Source organism: Trachinotus anak, unplaced genomic scaffold (genome assembly GCF_046630095.1).
Source record: "Trachinotus anak isolate AG129_WGS33_773 ecotype Australia unplaced genomic scaffold, CSIRO_AGI_Tana_v1 ptg000011l, whole genome shotgun sequence".
Taxonomy (NCBI): domain Eukaryota; kingdom Metazoa; phylum Chordata; class Actinopteri; order Carangiformes; family Carangidae; genus Trachinotus; species Trachinotus anak.
In genome coordinates this window covers 2,688,725-2,715,370 of record NW_027273862.1, presented here as the reverse complement: position 1 = coordinate 2,715,370, position 26,646 = coordinate 2,688,725, and the positions used below count along the sequence as shown (strand labels likewise).

At 41.2% G+C, this 26,646-nt stretch overlaps 1 protein-coding gene across 3 annotated transcripts in view; it reads right to left on the bottom strand.

The window, feature by feature from the left end:
* Window positions 1–26,646, bottom strand: part of dpy19l3 (dpy-19 like C-mannosyltransferase 3) — a 66,335-nt gene that overhangs the window by 30,496 nt on the left and 9,193 nt on the right. For 2 of the 3 annotated variants that reach the window (XM_071488145.1, XM_071488144.1), the window contains exons 4-16: window positions 23,041–23,131; window positions 19,765–19,886; window positions 18,785–18,930; window positions 16,900–17,023; window positions 16,559–16,693; window positions 14,845–14,976; window positions 13,269–13,370; window positions 11,733–11,806; window positions 10,855–11,013; window positions 8,875–9,006; window positions 3,921–4,032; window positions 2,465–2,521; window positions 2,035–2,117 (exon numbers count right to left, since the gene is read on the bottom strand). In XM_071488145.1, the coding sequence (XP_071344246.1) occupies window positions 2,035–2,117; window positions 2,465–2,521; window positions 3,921–4,032; window positions 8,875–9,006; window positions 10,855–11,013; window positions 11,733–11,806; window positions 13,269–13,370; window positions 14,845–14,976; window positions 16,559–16,693; window positions 16,900–17,023; window positions 18,785–18,930; window positions 19,765–19,886; window positions 23,041–23,131 (1,469 nt within the window). The remainder of the gene's footprint in view (window positions 1–2,034; window positions 2,118–2,464; window positions 2,522–3,920; window positions 4,033–8,874; window positions 9,007–10,854; window positions 11,014–11,732; window positions 11,807–13,268; window positions 13,371–14,844; window positions 14,977–16,558; window positions 16,694–16,899; window positions 17,024–18,784; window positions 18,931–19,764; window positions 19,887–23,040; window positions 23,132–26,646) is intronic. The other variant, XM_071488146.1, reaches the window with a different exon arrangement.

The window sequence follows — 26,646 nt, the reverse complement described above, 5'->3', positions numbered from 1 at the left end:
ACCACAGCGAGTCCCTGACAGCTTTACATAAATATGCTCGCCGGCCCAGAAACAAACTCTCCTTTCTATATGTACGTATCTATCTCTGTTCTGCCCCCTCGTTATAGTTGATTATCTCCCATGATCTTTCCACATAAAACAAAATGGCCTCGGCCTCAGCCAGCGAGAGAATACAGCATTACATGAACCCCCCTTTTCCCCATCTTCACACTTTCATCTGGAATGTAATTAGCGCAGCAGCAAGAAGCTTTCCGCTCCGCCCTGCTCTCAGCCCCAACCAAGGTAACTCTAGGCAGCCCCTAATCCTCAGAGCCTAATGGGATTAGCTCCAGAGGGAAGGGAACCCATGTCACACACAAATACATTCAAAAGCCCGACCTCTCCTCCTCTGTCTCGCTTCCATCTCTCTGTCTCTCTCTCTCTCCCTCTCTCTCTGTGCCATTCCACTATCTGTCTAATAGGATTAGACCAAAATTGGCCATTTCTTAAAAATCGCATCCGGTCCACTCAGTTTCATCATGCTGATGATGATAGGATGAATATAATGAGCTCTGAAGTATGACTTCACTTCATTATGACTACAGTGACCATCTATGGGAAAGACATAAATCTAAACTCTAATTTCACACATTTATCCTTTTTTTTTGAGTTTCCACTGATCAAAATATTTTCTCTTTTGACAAGAAAAACACGAAGAACAACACGGGAACAGTAACTTTTTAAACCCTGATACAGAATAATAGCAAACATGTCAAACCAAACCATTTATATCAGTTGTTGAAAACCTCCATTAGCTTACCCAGGTTTTGTTTGTGATGGCACATGAATGTGCCTGTGTGTAGGAGGGAGCACTCTAAGTGTATAAAGGCAAACATTCACAAAAGGCTTTCAAATTAAAATCACACATAAAACTCACAATCTACTCGTTCACCTGTACTGCACAAAGCTGGCTCTACTCATCGAGTACAGCACCTGCAGACACAGTATACTGCAAATGCGCAAGTAAAACTCATAAACACAAACACAAACATTTAACTCATGTGCCAGATGTGAATCTTCCTCCAACACCACAGCACAATAACAGAAGTTATTCTTCTAACTGATACTAACAATCCAATCTAAGGATACTTCACTGAGTGCTCTGGACTACTTTACATGAAACAAGAACTTCCTGTACAGTTATTTCGTATTTTGAGAGCAATATTTCATATAGGTGGAGCATTGGTTAGCGCTGGTGCCTTACTGGTCCCAGCTTTATGTTCTCCCTGTGCCTGAATGGGTTTCCTCTTCCCGCAGTCCAAAGACATGTCAGTTAGGTTAAGTGGCGACTCTAAAATTGCCTGTCGGTGTGAATGTGTGCATGAAGGGCTGTTTGTGTGTCTATGTCAGCCCTGTGTTAGACCTGTACACGGTGTACCCCGCCTCCCGCCCAATGTCAGTTGGGATTGGCTCCAGTCCCCCACGATGCTCAAAGGATAAGTGGTATAGTTAATGGATGGATAGATATTTCATCAGAGAGTCTAATAGTCTGCAGTCTGCATGTGGTGTGTTGAACTCTTACATGGTATGCAAAATAAGCCTAACACGCCACTTCCAACCTGATGACCAGAAAATGACAGACACACACACAGATGTGCAAACACAAAAACACACACACAGCAGCCGTGGTACAGAGCCATTCCAAATCACAGCTCCATCTCTGATCTCATCAGGCTGATGCTCTTGATTGAAAGCCCAGCCACAGAGACCCCGAGGTGGGTTACAGCTCTGCCAACAGCTGGGTCCTTTCCAGCCCCCCCATGTCTTATTCATGGAGACCCATCGGCTCTCATCACTCATCGGCAAGACTCCCCCACAAACAAGCGCAAATACACATGTATACACACACGCATGCACATTCACACAGACTCATCAAGGACATCAGGCGAGGTGAAACCTGATCTGCGGAAACAAGCTAATCAGATTTGCTTCGATTTGATGTGTGCTCTAGATTTGTAAGTATGGGTGTGTGGGTCTGTGTGTGCATGTGTGTACCTTATCCAGGTCATGAGCTCCACAGTGTCGGGATCATAAAACTCCCTCAGTTCTGATAACTCCTCCATCAGCTTAGGCCAGAACTAAAAGGAACAGACAGAGAGAAGTGATGGAAAACTCAGCGTTAGCGCTCAATGAGGCTGTGAAGCAGAGTGGGACACCTACTGATTTATCTTAAATAACACCTCATTATTGCACTGTATACAACAGCATCATTTAGACTCTTCCAATGGCAAAATAAATTAAAGGGAAGCAGTCATTTTAGCATCCTGTTATGAGCCATTTGCTTGTTATCATTTTCCTCTGCAACTTCCATTTCAGCGTTTTCCTTTTTCTCATATCGCCGCACACGCTTTGCACAAATTGGCTCGGCTTTGTAACGAGACCAACAATAGAGTGATGAACATAACCCAGCAGGAAAACGGCATACCTTGTAATACAGGCAACAGATCATTGCCAGTGGAACTGCGTATCTGACAAGCCTTAACTGCAAAAACGAGAGAAAGAAAACAGCCATAATGAAATGAAAAAAATATAATCGTATCAGAGGCAGAGAAAGTGAGATTCAGAGACATACCTAAAAATGAAGTCAAGCTAGAGAATGAGATAACACAGAGATAAAAGGCAGACGGCGCAGTAGTGCTCCCTTGTATCATTTCTTATCTGATGTATGCTGTTGTCATATTGTGACCACACTGACACCTAGTGGCCTCATGAGTAATGTTATCAGCAGTCCAGAGCAGAGGCTGTGGATTCAAATCCAGCTCAGCAGCACCAAGGTTTATCTTCATTTCAAACCAGCAAAATGTCTCACAGTGAGATATCAAAATTAGAGATGAATGTCATGCTCAGACTGGTGATGGACATAATGCTGGTCGTCACTAACACTGACCTCAATACTTTGTGCCATGACCAAAATGTGAGTTTTCAGTATAAAAGCCTGAAGCTGGCATTAAATGCTCGCTCAGATTCTTAGTCTGAAATTTGCTGATCTAAATGATAACTGATTGTATTTAGTAGAAGTTCTGCTTCTGTTCAAACACTGATGCACTCAGGTGCTTTGTTAGATGAAAGCAGGGTTTTACAGCAAAACACATTTAAGTTCCTAAAACTAAGGTAATGATACTGAAAACCAGACACTGTGTGTTTGTATTGAAACATTTCAAGTGACACCCAGTCCCTAGTTTTCATTTAATGGTCTGGCTGCTGATTATTATTACACAAAAGCTTCTGCTGGATCAGAGAAAATGAAAACATCAGCTTCCTCTGAGCTGAGGGTAAAAAAAAAAAAAGCTGGTCTGTCAATGGAAGGTGGTTCAGTCCAATCCAGTGCCAGAGAGGATCTGGTTAACAAACTCTTTATGTATTCACACAGTGTGCTTACAGGATGATGGCTGAACTGTACCTTTCCCAGGGGGCAACAGCAGTATTATATCAGTAATATAACATGTGAATAGGTGTTAAAATTGTTGTTCACTTGTGTGGGATATTGTGATGCTTAACATATGTGCATATACATATACAGGCTGAAAACACAACATCTGACATATCAGCGAATAAAGTTATTACACCGACAGATCCAACAGATACTGAGTAACATCTGCATCTGTTTGGAGACATGTTTATGGGCAACAATACCCAACACAATGAGCTAAAAGAGGCTAAATGAGGGGGATTGTAGTCAGGTGATAATGCTTCGTGTGTTCATCACTACCAGCAACATCTTTCACATTATAAACAGTAAACTGATCCATGAATGCTGCAGTTTTAAACAGGTAAATGTGCAGAATAGACACAACCAACATCCTGTATGGTGAACATAGCTCCAAAAGTATCACACTTTTTGTGTCAGAGCAGATGTTCGGAGCGCAGCTGTGAGCTCGTACCAGCACTTTACTGTTGCAGCGGAGAGTGGTGAGAAGTGGAGTCCACAGCTCTGTCCCACACACACCATAGGCTGCGACTGCACACATATGGCCAGTCCATATATACTTCATCCTGGGTGGAGAGCGGGAGAGAAAGAGGCAATGTCAATTGGCATTAGGTGTCACTGCTGGTCTCCATGATACCAGGACAGACATATTACACACTAGGTAAAAATGTTGCTTTTTAAATTTGATACCTAGTTTGGATACTGGACTTAAGGATGTTAAATATGCTGTTGCCAAATATGACAACCAAATAATCTTTAGTTTAGCAGTTTAGCTTAGTTTAGTGTAGCTTAGTCTAATAAAGTATAATGGATCCAGTGTGGTTAAACTTAATTTGGTGTCTAAAACACAACATTATTATCCAAGATCTTTTCTGATGCAAACCACATTACAGTTCTAATGGGAAAAAGATTAACCAGAGAGGAGTGAGCAGCAGAGGGAAGACTGAGAAAATGAAATGAGCTGAAAAATTGTTGACAGGTACAGAGACGGAGCCATGAGAGAGGGAGGGGGCATAAAGAAATGCCGCCTCACAGATATAAATCTCAATACTTTTTTTTTTTTAATGCAAAGGAGCTGCCTGACAGAAACAAATGGCTTTCTGCACTTTTGGCTTCTTGCTCTTAATCAGCATTTTAGAGAAAGTGCTGAAATCAAATGTGTCACTTTCTGCACTACCTAGCTGCTGCTGCTGTGTTAAAAGCTTTCACATTTTCTCCTTTGGTATGGATTCAATCAGTTCTTTAATTCCTGACTGGAATAGGAATGCACTGTATGAACATTATGTATTAAATATACTGTGTAACACATGAACACAATGTGCAACATGCACAGAAGAGAAACCAAGCTACTGATTATACTGCATTCAGAACTTTGCTCAAATGAAGCCACTTACGTGAACCTTTGAAAACCTGCATCTCCGCGTTGCTATGAATAAACCAGATACTAGAACATTCCCCTTTTCTTTTTGACTGAGTAATTGCAGGTTTCTTTTAATACAGGCAAAAGCAGTGATGATTCCAATTGTAATCTCTGTGATTTTCTTGACACTCCTCACAAAGAGCCCAAAGTTAAAGGCAATTATACTTTCACAATAATGAATCACGGATGTCAAGCGCGGCACCCTCTGTTTGCAGCTTGAAATGTGCCAGCCCAGGAAATTTACTGATGATGCTCGCAACGAGAACCACTCTACAATTACAGATGAAAGTTTGGAGTCACGTCCAGGAAGGTTGTCGGGCTTGAGATGGGAAAAACTGCACGCCACAGGGAGTTTTAGTCAAGTTGTGTAAGATAATAAGGCCAAGTGCAAATGTAATACTGTATACCACTCAGCATGACTTGTACCTTTTTGAAAGGGCGTGCTACTGCGCAGGTCTGTGTTTGTGAAACACGGAGGCTCTGACACCTACAGGAGCAACAGCAGGAGCCACTTTACTCGTTTGCACGTGGGCTAGCAGCTCACTCTCTCTACCCTGAATCTGTGTGTGCGTGCTCTGTAACTGCATGTACCTCATGCGATGTTGCGTGTGTCCTCTCTGAACAGAAAGGCAAACGGACTGGCAGCGCAAAAGAAGTCAATCGCCTTTTTTAAGCAGTTACCTGTGTCTAAAAAACCCGCTTATACTCACTAATTTACAAGTAAGAGGGAGAAGAAAGGAATTTTCTCTCTCATTTTATCCTGGTTCACCATCACTGATGGGTGTGGCATCCACCAGTTATATCACTCGGTCTGGAGTAGACCTCGTCTTCACTACACTAATTTGAGAAGTTAAACCACTGGATGTCAAGAAAAAGTATTTTTAGGGTTTGTTCAGTTACTATTCAAAGATACACAAATGTTAGAATGCATTACTATGGAACTGGACAATATTAACATTCGTTTTTAATTTATAAATCTTAAAAGTTTGAAAGTTTTCTCTGCTGCTGGACGTGGTTTCTTGCCAGGAGCGGTTGGTGGTGATTGTCACTTGACAAGAACTCATTTACAACACAAGATGTTATAATAGGCCCTCTGAACAGCACCACGTCTTCAGGCTACAGTGGGTCGCTATCTAAAGTGAGATGTGCCAGGGCTAGCTCGTTAGCGTGCTCACTTCAGTAGATGAAAAGACATGATGGAGACAAGAGTCAACACTGGTGTTGCTTTCCACCTCTGGAACCAGCTGTTGGTGAGTAAAGGGACGAAGTTTGATGCTGAACTCACAAAGTTTCTTCTAGACTGGTAAGCAAACAGCTGTTAATGCTAATGCTAGCTATGTAGCAATAGCAAAACTTACAAATAGCTCCCTTTAAAACACTAAAAATTTAAACATTTAAAATGTTTAAAGATTTAAAGATGTACAAAAAAATAACTCTGCACAGGCAAATGGAGAACACAGGCTGTACGTCCAAAAGGAGAGAGAGACTGCACTGTGTGGAAAATTGAGGCAGTTGTTGCAGAGGCTGAGGCCAGTCAGCCCATTCTGTTTGGTGGTAACAGTTCTGGTGTGACCAATAAGAGCAAATTTGTCAAGAGCCAGCATGTCACAGCAGCAGTAAAAGCTGCCAGTGCAGAGAGCTGAAACATTTTGGAAATTAGGAGGAAGTGGCTGGATATGAAGGTTGAACACAAGAAAAGATATTTCTGTTCAGCCTGGGTGCCAACGGTGGTGACAGGGATCTATGGCACCTGTAGCTGGAGACAGCCCCAGTGGTGAAACCTGCCAATGGATGATGCAGTTAGGTGAACCAAAGAAATAGGCCATAGTGTATGTGTGGGCCACCAGGACACCAAGGGAAGAGAAGCAACAAAAACAGGAGAAAGATATGACAGTGAAGGCTAATGGGGCTACTTGTGGACATGGAGGGTTACGCAAGATGAAATATTTTACAGCAGAAACACATTGCCATGCATAGCTTTTTTGTTTTTGTTTTTTTACTTCTAATTATAGTTAAATAAACAGCAATTGTGCCGCCGCAGAGCTGCATATCTTACTGACTGACACAGAAAAATTCCCATCAGCACAAAAAAGAAACTGTGAAACAAAATGTATAAACAAGGCCTATAACATCCAAGGCTCAGGGTGTAACAACAACATGCTTCTTATAACCGAAGAAATAAAGATATCTGCTTTGAGTTTAAACCTTAAACCCATAAAGAAGCACGCCTGGCTGAGTGGCGGCACCAGAAAACAAGCAAAACAGCCTCAGGCTCAATGGACAACCATTTCACTCTTGGTGCTTCCAATTCCCTCTGACTCCAAAATATTGTACATGTGGGTCACATTTTTCACTGAGGCACACTCCTTCTTCTTCTGTCAAGCCCCAGCCCCCCCCCCCAGCCCCCCCCAGCCCATTGGATGTGGGCGCAGCATCTTTTGAGGTTTACAAATTAGCTCATAGTGCTGCTTTACACACAGTATCTAGTAAAACCCAAATAAACAGTGTTGTTAAGTAACCACAGGTCTGGATTTCTTTGCATGCTTAAGTGGTGTGAATGGAGCGGTAGTCAGAGAGATGGAGGATAATGTCTTTTTCTAGCCCTTCTGAAACAAAAACACAAAGTGTGAAGAATGCATTTAACAGTATATTTATCTGCTTGAAAGTAAGCTGCTAAAATTAAGGTCATGGGTCACATAAAAAGTATTTAAGAAAAGCCCTGTTCATGACACGTCTATTACTTGGACTAACAAGCTCTACACCGCAATACAAGAACAAAACAGCTTTTTTATCTCAGTGTCTTCCACATGGATCATCATATGGTAAGGATGCTGACTTTTTGTCTGGGAAACAAAGTCTTAGCTACATGTCCGTAGCCAAGTGCAAACAGGGTTCCCTCTCTTTTCTAATGATCATTTTCCAGGACTTTTTCAGAATATTTTCAGTGACGCTCTAGCTCATATGACAGACCTGAATCATACCACAAATAGTAGCCTGTAATATTCCTTACTGACAAATCTAGACTGCACTTTACAGCTAAATGTACGATTCAAAGTGTAATTTGTGAAGATTATTTACGGCCTTATCGGTCTATCACACTTCAGCCCCTAGCCCTTACTAGTAATAGGAATTAATGAGGTTAATCACATCCACTGTGAGCCACCGCTACAAAACATTTCATGACCTATTATAGTAGTAGTAGTATATTATTATAGTCTGTTTTACCTGAACAACGCAGCATGGAGTTTGAAGTGATGCTAACGTAGACGCTAACAAAGTAAAAAGTGTCGTTTGTCACCATGATCCTGAACATAAGTTTGCCCGAAAATAGGAGAATGTTGAAATAATTTTACAGAACAACCCAATATTTTCCAGGGTATTTTACTTTTTCCTCTCATTTCTATGTGTTTTCCATGACTGGAAAACCGGTCAACTGTTATCGAGGTTTTACAGGGTGCGTGGGAATCCTGAAATATTCACGACCCCTTTCACAAGATTGTTATTATAAAACGATTCAGCCGGAAAAATTAACTGGTTAGTCAGAGGCAGTCTTTTCAACCAACTAAAGGTGCTTATGTTAACTTTTTAACTAGCTTTTTATGGTAAATCAGGTCACCAGTATCATTGTTAACTGTATATGTCCAAATTTGACAAGTATAGCAACAGCAACAAAGGGTCAATTGTGTTCGTGGTTTGTCTTGTGTAGAACAAACAGCTACGAGCCCTGACACAGTTTCAAGTTTCACTATCTGAGAGCCTGAGGCACCTCAGGATGGCCCTTGGTGTGGAAGGCGGACTGAGGCTAAAGCGGACCATTCAGACACTTGATGAAAAGCACTTAACAGGCACTTAGATTTTAGAATCTGCTCCACCAGCGTGGCAATCAAGCTGTCAAGAGGAAAAGTCCATTTGAAGAGTTCCTGTGTGTGAGTCCAGGTATCTGCATATACATGATTCTGCAATTACGCGTGCGTGCTCATGAGCTCACCTCATGGTGCTGAAAGCCAGGAGGCCGAAGAACAGCGTATGCAACACATTGTAGGCCACATCTGGACGAAAAGCCGTCGCACGGCCCTCTCCAGCTCCTCTCCTCTCCTCAGCTGAACCTCCTTTAGACCTGCTGAAGATCAAACAAGGGAGTGAAACAACAGTGATACATAAAACATTACAGCCAGACGCCTGAGACAAGCAGCAGAGGGGTGGGTGGGTGTAATTGATATTATTCAGATTATTCAGATTTCAGTAGATGTTATTCAGACTTTATTAGCTGTTTTGCGCCCAAGCAGACACACAATGATGCACACCCACAACGGTTTCTGTCTGCAGGAGTCAGCGCGCAGACAAACAGAGAGAGCCCCGAGGGCAATGATGTCACTCGCACAATTTGGCCTCCCGCACCAAATCAGACAAACTCTGGCTTCCATTTGAATACAAATCCAGTCTCCTTCTACGTGAGGTGGGCTAAACTGAATTAAATTAATTGAACTGAATTGCCGAATAGCCCTTTGTTCTATGAGGTTGGTATTCCAGCCCTCCAACAGCAAAGGGCGAGTTGATATGCTAATGTGTTTAGTTCAATGTGGCCCCTCACCTTGCACCACAGGCAAATGAAGCTTTAAGAGGCAGCTGGTAAAATGTTTTTCAGAGCATGAAGCAACCACTGTGACTGGGTTTCTGCCTCCTGATAGCCACTCTGATGTCCTCCTCTCAGCTGCATCTCCCTTTGCTCTCTGGAAGGACTGAAACTCTTCGCTCATTTACACTTCACTACCTCTTTTGATCAGCTTCTCCTACCAAGGATGCACACTGAACTAACTGCCAAATATGAGGATTAAGTATGAAATACTGTTTGAAACCAGTTGATAATCTGAGCTATCACTTTTATTGCTGCGCCGTTTGTCTTTTCTAAACAAGAACAGTTACAAATAAATACGAATTTTGTGTGTCTATATGTTTAGATCCCTTTTAGCCACTGTATTGTAATGGTGGCTACCCAATGCATTTCTAAACAATACCTCAATGACAACAGACACATTAATACTCATCCATATCATTCATACTCACAATAAGATTCACAAAACACAACAACCCCTGTGACGCAGACTTACCAACACCAACTCACTGTACTGGTTCATGGATTCATGGTTTTCTTTTTTAATTTTCTGTGCTTCCTCCTGCATTGCCAATAATGGAGGTGCCAACAATATTGACTGCACCTAGCAAAAAGTGGCTAAGCTTCATATTAAACTGTCATTCATTATAATCAGACTTTCTGAAAAAGTTACAGCCCTATTGTTCACTGTGTGGTTATGAGATATGACAATAATAACCTCAATCCTAAAACATCTGAAACCTGCATTAACTGATAAGCTGTAAATCAATATGAAGTATTACGAAGTTGTTAGCAAATAGTTTCTTATTTACATGTCCAGCAGACACAGAGTAGCATTAGTATTCATTGGGAATCGTGTTTCTTTTCATCTCCAATATTCCAATATACTCCAACATACTCCACCAACTCCAGAGGGAAATATTTTAGTCTTTTGCTGCCAAATGCTTCTCTATGCTCACAAGGTAGTCACCATGTTTGTCTGTCTATCATTTGGTGCTGAGCAGGCAGTGTAGGTGGCAGGTAGCTATTTCAGGGAAAAGAGCTGCCTGCTGGGTCTGGGAACAGCAATGATGACACCAAAACAATTCCCAGTTTTTCAACACCACAGAAGTGAGGAGAACTGTAGAGTTCAACTACAGTTGTCAGTCGTCCTGATTGGCTGTTTCTATCTGTAAACATTATACTGGATGATTTTTTTTTTTGATAAAGGCAAAATGTGTCACAACAGACCATAACTGAAACATTTTGGTGCTACAAAGATAAAACAAATCATATTCTCCAGACATAAGACATTTCTGCATATCAAAAAAAATGGAGTTCCAAAAGGATAAAGTTTGGCCTGAAGCCATCACCTACCTCAGGTTCTGCAGAGCGCCCACTGCAAACATGCCACTGAGCAGCAGCAGTGTGAGGATGTAGGGGTACAGCAGGAGGGTACCAGCCAGGCGCTCCAGTGTGTCAAGGGGCAGCAAGCCGAAGGCCTCCTCACACAGATACAGACTGGCATCAAAATCCCTGCGCGGGGGGGGGGGGTTGAATAAAAGAAAAGGAGAGATAATGACTCCTCTATGTGTCAAGGAGCTTGATGTTGATGAAGTTTCTGCAGGCTGTACCCATGCTACATACACATGACCTTGTGCTACAGACGTTTGTCCACAGATGTTTTCAAAAGTTCATTATCTCAGTGCAGCATGAATGTAAAGTATAAACTTGATACAAAGCCATGCTGATAAATTAATTGAACTGAGAAATGAGATATCACAACTCAAGAGATAAGGGAAAAAATAAAAAGACAGCTGGAGACAGAAAGCTCAGCTAGCGAGAGAAACAGGAAGAGAGATAGAGCGTAGGGTAAGCATTGCATTTTCCACAGCCTCCTGAATAATTGAGGGGCCGGTTGTGTGGCGTTGTGAGGTTGTGAGCTGTGTTATCTGCCACCCCGAGGCAGCTATCCAGTGGCTGAGCTGCACAACACACACACACACAGTATCTGATCGATGGGAGGCCTGTTGGCATTACCCCGCCATCTATTATTCACACACGCTAACACTCCAGGTGCTACAACACTGGTGCTTAGTGAATAATACAGTCAAGTTGAACCAAGTGAAGAAGTGTACAGACTTTGTGTTTGCACAGAGTGGGGACATGTCCTTATGCCAGAATATGGTTTTGGAGCAGAAGCACATGAATCTTTGTTTGTTTGTGTTTATGTGTCTATGAGTGTGTGCTCATACCTTGTTGGCCCCAAGGCAAACTTTGACTTGATGAATTTAAAGATGTGCTCGTCTGATCTGAGCTGTAGTGCTTTCTGTAAACACACACACACGCACACACGCACGCACACACACACACACGCACGCACGCACGCACACACACACACACGCACAGACAGATGAGGTAATCTTGTTAGAGTTTAAGATCAGCGCGCTGAGATGTATAAACAAGTAAATAAACCAAGCTGAGATCATACGGTGAGCTCACATCATAACTATGAGTTTTGGAAACATCAGGAGGAGGAGAGGAGGAGGAGGGCTGCAGTGGGGAGGAGGTGGGAGAGGGGAGAGTGTAGTGAAACAGGAGGAAGACATTAGGGGTTCAGCAGGAGTAGGAAGAAAGTAAGAAAGGCAAGAGCAGAGGAAGGAGGGGAGTGGAGGGAGATAAGAGAGGTACAGAGGAAAGATTTACCACCTTGGGTTTGTTTGCCTCCCCCAACCTGTCAGGTTGCAGGAAATATGGTCACAATCTCCTCGTCCTGAGTTACAGCAGTGAATAGCAAAGTGCTTTTGCAGAGCATTATGATGTCACAGTAAAGTTGACCTTTGACCATTTGGACATAAAATGTCGTCTCTACATCATCTTATCCTATATTAGAAATTTGCGTTAAATCATGTCAGAACTAACATTTGAATTTGTGAGTTACTGTATTTGTGAGGTCACGGTGGCCTTGATCTTCGTCCACCAAAATCTTACAAGTTCACCTTTGAGTCTAAGTAAACATTTGTGCAAAGTCTTCAGAAATTCTCTCAAGCTGGACTTAGATAGACATTTAGGATTCAAGAGATCAAAAACATGTTTTGTGCATAGACTGTAAATAAAGATGGACATAGCCTCTGTGACTTCACCCACAGGTTTCTGAAGAGCAGTTTGGAAGCTGAGTGGGCTGCTCCTCCGTCGTCATCTCAACACTGCCTGACTACACCTGACTCCTGGCTAACTGAGTGTAGAGCAGACACCAGGCTGTAAAAGTGTCTATTTCTGCTGTAAAGTTGAACATTTTAACAATGGCACTTCTGTGTTGGCTTCATTTTTCAGCCCCCAGAGGTTGCCACTTCGTTTTATGAGATCACAGTAAGCATGACCTTTCACCTTTCACCAACCAAAATCTAGTCAGTTCATCCTTAAGCCCAAGTAAATGCTTGTGCCAAATTTGAAGAAATTCCCTCATGCTGTTCTTAAGATATCGCCTTCACGAGAATGAGACAGACGTATGGACGAACAGACAACCCAAAACACCTCCAGCCTCAGCTGCCACAGACGCCGAGGCATAAAAAGAAAATGAAAGAGCACAACAGACAGGCGAGGAGATAAGACGAGATATGGATAGAAAGAAGCTGCAGAGACAAAAGGAGGGGGATAATGAAAGGAAAACACACAAGGGGATAAGAGAAGAGGAGACAGGCAGAAGGTAAAGGAAAGGAGGTAAGAGGACTGAAACAGGGAGATGGAATGAGGAAGCAAGGACAGAGCCAAGGAAAGAAGAGGAGACACACCTTGGCCAGGTAGTTGATGGTGAAGGTGAGGAGGAGAACCATGGCACTGTGTAGAAGCAGTTTGCCCAGACGAACCAGCAGGCTTCCTGTCTTCAGACCAGGCTGCGTGATCAACCAGAGATTAGTCAGTACATCTGATTTATTCTCAAAGCAGTTCTACATTTAGAAATGACACTTCCACACACACAGTGTTAAGTACATTAGTCAAGATATTAAAACACTAACACCATCTGCAATGGGTAACATAATATTATCAGATGATAAAATACTAGCTAGCAACTTTAGCCCTGAGGTTTTTAAAGTCAATCTCCAGCAAGTCGAGTCCTTTGTGTTTTGAATTCTATGTCATTATGCACTCTTGACAAATTTTCACAGTAATTACTTTAGTAACTTAGTAACAAAAATAATGAATGCTTTTTAAAATGTGCGTTTATCACTTTCCAAAAAAATGTCATAACATTTAAAAGCAAAATGATCAGGCGTGTACCCTGGTATGTTATTCCACTGTCTAGAGTTTGTGTGTGAAAAGTTGATTAAATATGTATCAGACACATAGTTTTTGCCCTGAAGTGATAATGAATGTGCTGGTTTGCATTGCTAAATGCACCTTTCCCTGTTGTGTAACATGATTGGCTGCTGTCAGATTTATTCAAAGTTCAATATGTTGTCAGGAGGATATCAAATCATCTCAAGTCAAAAGTTGTTGGTGTGAAACTCCATCACATTCATAATTCAAGTCTGACTGGACTCCCAGTCACAACATGACTCCAGTCCACACCTCTAAAACATATTAAAATGGTCTCTACATGCTGGTTTAATAAAATATTTCACAATAAGAGCATGTTGTTACAGTGCATAATTTTCCTTAAAAGCCAGAAGTGAAATCTCTCTCCCCATTTCTGATTCTTAACGATCTTCCAGCTTTCATTCTGTCACATTAAATGTTTCTATAATTGCTACTGTGATAAGATCTGATTTAACCAGATTGCATTTAGACCTAAAAGGAATGTGTGTCTCCAGCATACAAATTGGAATTATCCCCTGCAAAAACTGACTGCAGTACAAGCGTCTTCACATCAGTGCAGAGTAATCTTCCATCTGTGTTTTGTAAACAAGCTACCAGTACTGTCTGGCTCTTTCTCTGTGACACTTTGATTCACTTTCAGTGTTATATTAATTATTAATGTTCCATATTCCTGCCTTTTCTGATTTCTAACTCCACTTTTATTCTCTGAATAAACCTTGGCCAAACCTACTGTATGAATGGTCTGGCTGTACCCATTATCATTCTGTTATAAAGGAAAAAACGCTTGGGCTTATCGTATTTCTTTAAACCAATTTAGTATGTCAACTGTGGGGTTGCATGATCCCAGTCTTTGTCAAAACCTGCCATTTTCAGTATCAAGGTTACTAGCATGTTGTTGTTTCCTGTATTAAAGCGAATTTTAGAAACAGTAAGAGGCAGATAGAGGAAGGGGAGAGGAATGCTGCATCAGACACATGGTCAATGGCAGACTTATACCCACAGCCTACACCCCCCCCCCCCCCCCCCCCCCACACACACACACACACTAACCTGGCAGTGTCTGATGAAGAGCGCAGCTACGATGAAGCTCAGGACCAGTGATCCCAGTATCATGGAGTTACAGAACTGGAGGAGCCACACACTCAGCAGACCGCTCACTTGAACAAGGTACAGAGTGGTCACCTAGAGAAACACACACACTGATGTAAAACAACTGGGTGTGATTTATAGCCATGGTGCTGACATGCTGCTCCGGAAGTGGTGTATTCCTTTAAAATGCAGGCAAACCGAAGTCAGTACTTGTTTTATATCACATTTTATAACACTTGTCAATGTTGGCAAAAATACTAATAATTCTTCTTCATGTGAGAAGTAAGAAGGAGTTCTGATGAAGTGCGGAGGCTGAAGGGATAAAGCTACTTCCTACCTAACTAGCAGTGGCTAGACACCTTCATTTGGATAAGCAAGTGTTGAAATAACATGAATGAAAAGAAATCAAGCTAGGCTAACTAGCTTCCACTTTCTGAGTGGAAGCTAGTTAGCCTAGCCTGCAAGCTTCCACTTTTTGAGTGGAATACAATCTTAAAAACACAATGTTAAATGGTAAATATTATAAAGAGACAGACGGCCTAAAGGGGCTATTTCATGGTTTCTTGGCACGAGTGGGTGATGGTGATTGTCGTATGTTTACAAGACAAGTCTTTAGATTACAGTGGATCTCTTTTGGAAAGTGATGAGGGGCCAGAAGGCCAGAAGGAAGCTCTTGGTGAGTTAAGGAATAAAGTTTGATGCTGAACTCACACGGCTTCGTCTTGACTGGTACATAAACAGCTGTTAATGCTAACACTGGCTACGTAGCAATAGCAAAACTTACATACAGCTCTTTTAAAACAGAAGTGATATGTAATGCTGTGTGAACTAGTCGAACAAGGAGGGACAAACTGTCTTGTATCAATGTTTGGAGATGGTGACATGGTACAATCAGTAGTGCACAGCTAATTTAACAACCAAATGCTGGAGGCTGAGATGCTTTTTCTACAGCTATGCCCAAAAACAGTTTTATCCTCTTGTGAAAAAATGGATAAATGTCTACAACAGCAGTATCATAACAGTTTCATTTTCAGTTTGACTTCATGATTTTTCCTTTTAAAGCTGGGACCATCACAAATTAACCTAAATTACCTCTGTTGTATTTAAGTAAAGGCAGAAATCTCAGAGACGCATAGTTCAAGACCTGAGCAAACTATCTGCATGGCTAGATAACACTAGAAGTATGTGAGAAGATATTGCTTTTTTGTAATTTGGGTGAACTGACCCTGACTGTATTATAAGAGATGAATACTGCGCCACCACTCATCCTTGCTTTAAATCCATCCCAGTGGCTACTTGTGAAAACACAACAACAAAAAAATATCTGCGGGACAAATAGCCCTTTCCTCATAGACCACAATTATGAATAGACATGTATAAAACTGTTGATCAGGAACTGGAGAGGAGATATCAGGAGATTTTATATTTGTTAAATTTTCTCAGAGTCTAGAAATGATTGAGGACCAAGTGGGACCGTGCAGACAAGACAACAGGGCCAAACGCTGCAGTGGGCCACACAGAAAAGCTAAAAAGCTAGAAAACTTTTTTGGCTTATTTGCTCGACATGCAATCTTCATTCAGCTAAATGGGCACAACTTTGGAGTCTGGTATCCAGTTATTATAATACATCCATGGAGCTAACACTGTAAGCATTTGGTCCTTCTTCTAGCAATACCTGTGTAGTTGTTAAGAAGTCGACACAGTCCAGGGTGTATATGATGAGAGCCTGAACAAGTAGGATGAACTGGTTGAACTGCCACGTCAGACAGAAGCAGAACGTCATCACATACATCAACCACACCATCACCTTCTGAGGAGGGAAACACACACACACATACAAACAAACTGAGGTCAGATTCCTGAACAGGATACTAACAGCATATAAACTCATACCTGCTGTGCAGCTAGCTCTTGTAAAGACAAATGATTGAGCAGATAGCTTGGGTGTGCCGAGTCAAGGCCAATCTGTGTGGTGAGGACAGTCGGTAGCTTTGAGTTGTGTGTGTGTGTGTGTACCTGCTGTAAGGAGGTGAGCTGAGGTCTGAGGTAACAGGTGATTGCAGTGACCTGCAGAGCGAGGAAGGGCAAAGACCAGTTCTCTCTGAGGGAGATGGTGAACTCCACACGAGTGGTATCTACCCTGAAAGGAGGGAGAGAGGGAGCAAAGGAGGGATGGAGAAATGGTGGAAATAAATTTTAAAAAACTGATGTTATGTTAAAAATACTCACGGCTAGGGGTTAAACTGTGTAAGGATATGGCACTGACTTATTGTCTGTATGCAACTTCCTGTGGTTTGTATGTTGTTGGGGCAAAACTACCAGAGGAATCCATTAACATATAAATAGATTCACTGATAGCTGCTGTAATTGCAAAAAAACATAATGATGTAATTGGCTCAACAAACGAACACTGTAATATAGTTCTGCTGTTTTCTCTTTGATCAGAGCAGCTCTTTGTGGAACTTTTCTGAAGCTGTAAAACTTCTGACCCTCTATTTCACTGTTTACAGAGGTCACCGCCCGTCTATTGATCCAAAAGGACGGCAGAGAAAATGCCAGCAGGGTTTCTGAACCTATTTCAACTTTTGGCACTTTTCCAAAAACAAACTCGCACAAATTCACATTAAAGACAACAAGAAAGATCTCACTGCCCACCACATGTCCTGTACAAATATAAGGGAATAGTTCAACTTTTTGGGAGAGAATCCTGTAAAAACGAGCCCATAGGTCGTCTGTGCAGCAGGTTATTATGATCCATAGTTACGTTTTGTTGCTAGGCGACATCTAGTGGCCATAGTAATTATGACTTTTCCTAAACCTAACCAAGCCATGACTGTTATTATAGTTACCATGACAACAGAGGTAGAAACACCACTCTCAGTATTGTCCACATGTTTATTGTTGTAACCTTGACAAGCAAGGTCCAGTACACCTGCCACTGAAGTTGGCACTATTTCAGGAGACACTCCCATGGATCATGTCACAGGGTGGAGAAAAACAACCTGTACGGTTGTTCAGGTTGTAGGGTTTGTTTTTTTGGGAAATACACATATTCCTTTTTTTGGTTGGATTGGCTGAATTAAGGGGGAAAAAAACGGCCCATGTAACTGAGGCCACTTACATGAAACTGACTCCTTTCTCATCAGTTGTGTCATCTCTGCTGCCTGATTCACACAGAGCAACAGTGCAGTAAAAACACATCCAAGTTAAGTTTTGGCTTCCTCACTGAATTCATATTCTGCTCACGTGATGCTGCTTTCATCATTCAGGGGGGGGCGTGCTGTTTAGGGCGATTTATGTTGAAAAGAAATCCTCAATAAAAACACATCTTCTAAAATATTCACATCTTACATTAAAAAGAGCATCTATTCACATTGAATATTGTTTCTAAAGTGATTCATTAAACGGATTTATTTTCCTTGTGTATAAGAAATCATAATAAAATTTTACATCACTGCTCCTGTACACAGTATAAATACATAAAAAGGAAAGTAATTACTTCAGGGTAATATCAAGGATTGATCACTAATCATAAACTCTGAGGTAAATACACAACAAAGAAAGGGCAAAGAGAGCTTGATAACATGTAAACATGTAAAGCATAAAAAACACACAGCACAACCACAAATTCATGGACACACACTAAACAAATCTTATTATCACATCCAACGTTTAAAGTAAGCTGCTTCACAGATGTCAGATATACTGGAGAAAGTGTGGATCACCTTTTGTTAATCTCATATTTTCATTAATGTGTTTTTGAAAATTGTACCTAGTGTTAAGATATGAGATCCCTATGAACTTTTCGCTGTAATTTGTGCAATTACGGGAACAATTTAAAAATATATATTATTGTTATTATTATTATTATCACACACGATGAACACACACCTTTACCCACCTGTTGAGAATGTACCAGACCCCAGTGAGTGCCCCAGCCAGCCAGGAACCAGACAGGAGCCATGCTGTGAGGTACAGAGCGATCACATACACCGCTTGGAGCGAGAACACAGTGTAAATGTAGAAATACACTGGCTCCAGATATGACTGGCCCGCCCGCCCACACACACACACACACACACACACACACACACACACACACACACACACAGAGAAACCATTGGTTCATTAAGCTCTGTAATTGAACACACAGAGAGTTGAGTGCAGTGACAGCGATGGGCTCGGGCACTCAGGAACACTGTGGCATTTTCAAAGTTTGGTCTGATATTTAACTTTATGACATTCTTGTCACACAGTGAGATCACAGATAAAGCTAAGTAGCTGTTTCTCAGTTCATTGATATGCCAGTGCCGAAACCTTTTCCTCTAGTGTGACAAGTGCAAGTGTGCCAAGCCATGTCAGCTAAAAGAACAAAATGGCAAAGCAACTCAATGCCTGACAGTCTCCAAATATGACTATCATTCATAGTAACTTGGGTGGTTAATAATGACACTGAGAAGGAGAAGAAGGGAGGGAGAGGAGAAGACCAAAAAAAGAGGGAGAAGACAAAAAAGAAGAAGAAGGAAGACAAAGAAGAAGAAGAAGAAGGAGAAGACGAAGAAGAAAAAGGAGAAGACAAAAAAGAGGGAGAAGAAGAAGAAGAAGAAGAAAAAGAAGAAGAAGAAAAAGAAGAAGAAGAAGAAGAAAAAGAAGAAGAAGAAGAAGAAGAAGAAGAAGAAGAAGAAGAAGAAGAAGAAGAAGAAGAAAATAATACTGGAGCGTGATATTATTCTTACATTTTTCAGTAAACAAGAAAGCTTTACTAAAATGACAGGGAAAGCCAGAAACAGTGAAACATGTTGTAATAATGGCAGCCATTACTCCAATCTTTTGTGTTTTACAAGCCAATTGTAAAAAGCTGACAGCTGTGTGATGTGTTACCTGTATGGGCAACAATCTGTAGAGAACACTGAGAAAGACCTCTTGGTAGATATTCATTCGCTGCAGGAGATTAATGGTCCTCTTGGATTCTGTCAAGTTGTCATGGATCAAATCTGAGAGCCCTAGGAACACACACACACACATAAGCACACACACTTCAAAATGCCACAGTGACATAGACTGATAACAATTATTACTGGTTTGTGACAACCAGGGAGGAAAGCCTATGAATGTTTCTCATGTGGTGCTATTAAAGAACAATAACACTGTTTGAAATTTCTGTCAAGCACTAAACCCACAGATTGTTCTGCCTGAATCTAATTCCTTAATTGCTGAAAGCACAATGGATGTCTGAGCCCATCGGTGCATTCAACCTTGAAAGCCCTCAAACATCACTTCCTTTGCTGAATTTAAAAAACTAAGTTCTGTTGTGCTGCTTTTTCTGAAAAAAAAAAAAAAAAAAGAAAGAAATCACAGCAGTAACTGAGGATAAATACAAAGTCCAAATGTCTCTCCTGCAGTGCTTTGTGGACGATGTGGGCGACCTCGTCTAAGGCAAGACAACCTCCATTAACATCACAACAGAATCTCTCCTTCCTGAGTTACAGCGTTGAATAATAGCCAGAACATTATGATGTCACAGAGAAGTTGACCATTTGTATCACTTCCATATAATTTCATCTAGGGCTGAACGATATGCAGAAAATATCATATTGTGATTATTTTGGCAGACGTTGCGATTGTGATGTGAGTCATAATCTCAGTTGGAATGATCATTTTTCCTTTTCACTGAATTTTTTTTTATCATGATGATGCACAACAATGTTTTGGTTTTTTTGCAGCTCCTGCATTTTGGATTTTGCACTTGGCCATATTGTGATTTTGATTATATTTCAATAAAATGTGCAGCCCTAATTTTATCCTTTTAGACACTTGTGTTAAATTGTGTCGTAACTAGCATATGAAATTGAGTTATGGCCAAAAACGGGTTTTGTGAGGTCAAAGTGATCTTGACCTTGGACCTAATCAGTTAATCTTCCAAGTCCAAGTGAATGTTTGTGCCCAATTTGAAGAAATTCCCTCAAGACATTACCAAGAATGGGACGAACATATGGACAACCCAAAAACACAAAAATTATTAACTTTCTTAATTAAATAAAACACAAAGCTTTGGGGGAAAAGGGGTGGCTGCAGTATTGAACACAGCAAACATGGCAAATGCCACATATTCAGATGGGTGTGGCTTTTGTTTCGACCACTATTTACTACTGATCATGACGGCAGATGCATCAAGATCGGCTTCCTACCTCTGATGAACAATGTCCTGCAGAACCAATGTTTTTACTGCATTTTAACAATGGACCGGTACTGAATATTGATTGTATCGGTTCTGGCTTGGTCCCATCATGAGATGGTCTCCAGTTAAGTTGAGGCTTTGTTCACAACCTGTCTGATCATCAGGGTGCTCGTGCTTCTTGCCCTGCCTGATGTCTTCTCTCCCCTTCTCAGCAATTGCACTGATGAGTTCAATGATGCTATTACAGATACGATGGCAAAAATTACTAAAATAGGGCCAATTTGTAATAAACCTGAATTATTCTTTAACAATGGGATTATCCTGCCATGCAAAAAGACACCCACTGGTGTCGTTATTCCATATTGGGCACTGAATTACTGTAATATCATTACTGTGTATTTCATCTGACTGAAACAAAGTGTGCCACCAAAGATGCAGCAGAGAGCCGGGTTTCTGCTGCAGGCTGGGATGTGTCAGCCTGATCCCTGCTATGTTCTTGATCCATGTAAGACCATAAAAACCAGCACTGTTTTCCATAAACAAAGTACACATTACCACCCCCACACACACGCACACACACACACACACTAACACGTGACTAAATCCACAACATTCATTCATTTCTCTTCCTTTTGAACTGTCAATTTTGCTTTATCCCTTCCTTCCTCCTTCCATCTGTCATACCTCTCTTAACTCGTTTATCCTCCCCATCTGTCTGTAACACCTTTCCCCTCATCCCTGCTTCTGTACCTTTCCTTTTTCTTCATTCATGCCTCTTTCTCTCCTTTTTTTTTTTTTTTTTTTAAACATCCTGGCTTCCTTTCTCTCACCCTGCTTTTTTCCTTACACACATCGATTCTTTTATTTTTATCTTATTTTTCTTCCGTCCTTATTTCTTTCTCCTCAACACTTAAAGCTACTGTAGTTTCTGCAGATCAAGCCGTTCTGCTGTGTGTGACTGGAAAAGAAGCGAACACAGAGCGTGGCAGAGAGGGAGGTCAGCCAGTTCCTCTACTGATTACCCTACGGCTTAGTTATTTGCCTTAGTGGAAAATTAGGCATGTTTCCAATGAGGAATTTCATATGATAATGGGGACAAAATAATTAAACTAATTTCTGCCGTGAAACTGGGCGAGTATGTAGAAACGGCCATCTGGTGCCTCTATCCATATAAAATAAATGTGAATTTCTCAAGATTGGTCATTTTGAGATATTATAGGACCATATTTATAGCTACGGGAGTTTCACAAAATTACAGTTATCACAATATCAATGAAATGCTAGATAATGTGATCTTGTACTGCCATTGTCCCAGTGTGACCTTCACTGATTCTCTGATAAGCCCTGCTTGAATCAGTTACCGTTACTATCCCTGCTAAGTTTCAGTTCTCCTATGGCACAAATGTAGTTTAGTAATTTGTGAAACAATGAGGCTTGATTTCAGGCAAATGTAGACGACAGCAGGCTTTTCACTTCTAACTGGAGCTCGTTGGTCGTGCCAGCTGGAAAAATGGCTGCTACCTGCCTAATCAAGCTAATGCTATTTGGTTTTCAAGCAACAAATGCAGCCAACGGACTCATTTTAAAACAAGAATCCTGTAAAAGCTAAATATGTTTAATAGCTAGATGAGCTGTGTCAGGGAAAAACACTGAGGAAAAATCTGCACGTCCCACAAAGACGGCTGCCTCACCAGTTGAAGATCCATGTAGAACACATGGAAATAAATGGAGGTAAAATCAGATTATCAATGTAAAGGCTTTTAGGGTGAGGATGAACAGATATGTGCGTTTAACAGGTTTGTAAACCTCCTTAAATCAAATAAAGAGCAGGACAGATCTCAGATCTCATGAATGGGACTTTTTTACAACCTGTAACCTGACACAGTAACGTTATAAGTTGATGATATGTCTCTTGGCCTTAGAAATACTGATAGCTTATTACTTCAGGAAGAAGGTAGCACAGTAAACACAGTGTATACCTTCCTGTATGGACGGGGCCTGCAGCATTTGCTTGTAGTACGAGTAGTACAGTCCACACTCTGTCCGAAAGGAAATCTCCCGCTCCACTTCCTGGAAGCAAAAAGGGGGAATTTGGTTATTTGAAACTTCTGTTCTCTTTAATATGGAAAACAGATATCCTGGCAAGACATGACAGAAACATGGAGGATAGAGGCAAAGCAGCTAATGCACTCATAATCCTCAACAGTAACAATAAGACACGTAACACAGTCTGTGTGCGTGTGTTTGCGTGGATGCTTCCCAAGAGATTTCTTGCTTGTTGTGGATGATTACTGTTCCTCTGGGGAGTAAAAAGAGAGAACAAACAGTGGGCAACAAGCTGCAGAATATCCATATCACATTCAGTTTGTTAACAGTTTTCACAGGTGTGCTTGACTAAAAAGAAAAATCTTTGACGATAGTGACAGATTTCTTTGGCGTATTGGTCGTGCCATTTAACTGAAAGTCTGTCAAACTGATTGTCCAGGATTATTGTCCCTCTACAGATGAATGCAGTCATTCCCATGGATCTTGAAATCTGCTTATTAGAAACCAAAGCATATTTCTATGGTGCCGTTCATGTGATTCTTTTTCCAGTAATCATGTGTGATAAAAAGCTCATCCTTCATTAAAGAGAAGACCATAAAAAACAACTAATGGACACAAAACTGAGGTGACGCCAATGTGGCAACTAAATCACTGGAAAAAGGAATATCCCTGCCCTACTGATTTCCATTTGCATTATAACTAAAATTGTTATGCTGGAAAATACACAAATCCACCGTAAAGTGACTTTCAAACATACTTTGCATGTAAAATGTTCCCTAAAATGTCATTTTGTAGCCTGTAGCCCCGCCCCTACAGCCACAGCTACATGACTGAACTGATGGCTGAATTTTATTAGCCTGACTTTTTAATGCGGATCCTTGGTGTGCCGCAGATCATCACACCCAGTCACCTGACAGCAGATGTGGCTCTATCGCTAAACAGTGCTGCAGGGATGAGTCCCAAAACCGGAAATTAATCAGCATTTTAGCTCTTCTGGTTCCCTCGTCCCGAAGTCTATGGGTTTTTTGAATGGGTTTTTTGTGAGATGACTGAAATAAGATCTGTTAACACAAGCTCAAGACATTTTCACGTTTTATTCTACAACATAAAATAAATCAGTAAAAACCCCAGTCGAGATTTCTCTAAGCTTTTACATCTCTTAAAAAAGGCTGGTTGCGAACAAGTGGCGAAATGAGACTACAGAGGTTGTCAGGGACGTTAAACATCATCACGCTGTTGTTCTGTTTATACACACTTTTGCAAACTAATCCTAACTTTCTATTTCAATGGAAAAATCTGCTTTTTGTCGAGGGAACCAGGATGATGCTAACATCCAGGTTGGACTACAATAATACATGATCCCTGCAGTGCTCTGTTAACGAGGACCAAAAACATGCAGGAAAATAACAGAGTAACTACATAGGTCAGTGGCTCCCACCAGCTAGTTAATGTCATTCATTATCTCTGGTTTAAACCATGCACTGATTAATTGAGTGAGAACAGGGTTTCAGGAAAATATCTGTCCTAACATTTACATACATATTTCTAATATATTTGGTATATGTCACTGGACAGTGAACACCTCTCTATAAGATGCACAAATGCAGGAAGAAATGATGAACCAATAAATATAGACTGAGCACAGTGACAGTACTGAGTGTGGAAACAATGTTAATAGGAGTTTTTGCCCTTAGGACCCACCATAACCAGGGTCCAACCACACAGGGGTTCACTTAACTTGCTTAATTAGACATCCTCCCAGGACATGGGGAGTGGGCACATACAGACTTCTGCTGAACTCTCCCTCACTCTCTGATTCATTTTGTTGCACCTATTATTTCAGGAAAATGTTTAGTGACCTCAGCAAATTCCCAGTATAGCTCCACCTCCATTCTCATGCTGTCTGAGTATCTAAATACCAGGGGAGTAGACAGGGTCTGGGGCTAAGCCCAGAACAGAGCAGACCCATATGCTGGGTTTGTTCGTGTGTGGGCTGCACACCCAAGTTTTTTTATTTATTTATTTTTTTTATGATCTTTGAGTGCTCTTGTGTAACAAATGGAAATGTGTGGCCGTGAGAACCTCACATCTCCTGAGCTTATCTTGATTGAGGAATCACTTCTTGTTTGGCTCCGTCATTCGTCTGTTATTAGCTTCGTAGGCTTTTAGCTACTCATGTGTCAAAAGCTGTTTGACATATCAGCAGATGAAATTTTTTAGAGAGCGGAGCTACAGCATCACCACTTCAAAAATCATCCGTACAGACTGTGGTGAATTTCAGAGCTGTTATTGGATTTATTGCACTTACAGGCCCACTACACCCTCAGTGGCAGGGTATGGAGCCAAAAACTTTTCACTTCATTTTAAGTCCAGTCAGATTTCTCTAAACTATCTTTACACTGACATTTAAATAAACAAGAGTTCATCAAGGTAAAATAAAAACTCCTCTGATATTTATAGTAAGTTACAATCAGACCCTTCACACTACTTATGAAATGAGACAGCTGTGCGCCACAGTCCTATTGTTCCTATTGTCTGGATGTGACAGGAAGCAGCTCCTCACCTGACTCCTGAGTGTCATGTTATGTTGTTTCATGTTTGTTGATGGGAGAACTATCACCAGCCAGCTGTTATAACCCATGTTTCATTTACAGAAATTAACTGTAAAACAGACAGAGGTCAAAAAACTTTTCATATATGCAGATTATATTATAAATATAAGATGTGGCTGAATTCCCTCATGTATTCACTCATTCATTTCTTCTGATATAACAGTCAGTACTTTAACTGAGCAGTAAATTGTGACTTTGGAAACTTATCTTCAACGTGCATAATCTCAGACAGGTATAATGTTGCACATCTGTAAATCTACAAAACATCTGTGCAGAATGTGATGGTTTGCACGGTGGGACTGTTAGCAGAAAGGCCGTGCAATGGATAAAGTACTGCCTTTTCTTTCCATGGGCTTTTTTTCCCAGCAGACATTTCAACTTGTACGAAGGACACAGCTGTCACTGATACTGCTGAGTATTATTCTTTATGTTGCAGGAGATGACATTCTCCAGCAAAAGGTCAGAAGGTCACCGTCAGCAGTTCTCACAGTGGTTAGGGTTTGCTTATCAAACATTAGTCAATATACCAGTGGTTCTCAAATCCAGGTTCACTGTTGGTAGTGGGACCTCTGTTTATACCTCACCTTTCATTGTTACTGCTGCTATGTGCCGCACAGAGCACTTTTCTAACTGAGCACACAAAGCACTTTACAATTTGCCGCTCATTCATCCTTCGACTCACACTTCAATAAATGCCTCTGGGCTGTCCGTCAGGAAAGATTTGAGGTTTAGTGTCTTGCTCAAGGACACTGTGACATGTGAACAGGACAAGATGAAGCAGGGGATCAAACCTTCGACCCCGCAATTACTCAACAAGTCACTGATTCTGATGACGAGTCGCTGATGATTGACATGCCGATGATGACACATGCTGCTTGTCAAAAACCTTAAAGACATTATGCACTTTTCCACACATCGATTCATGTG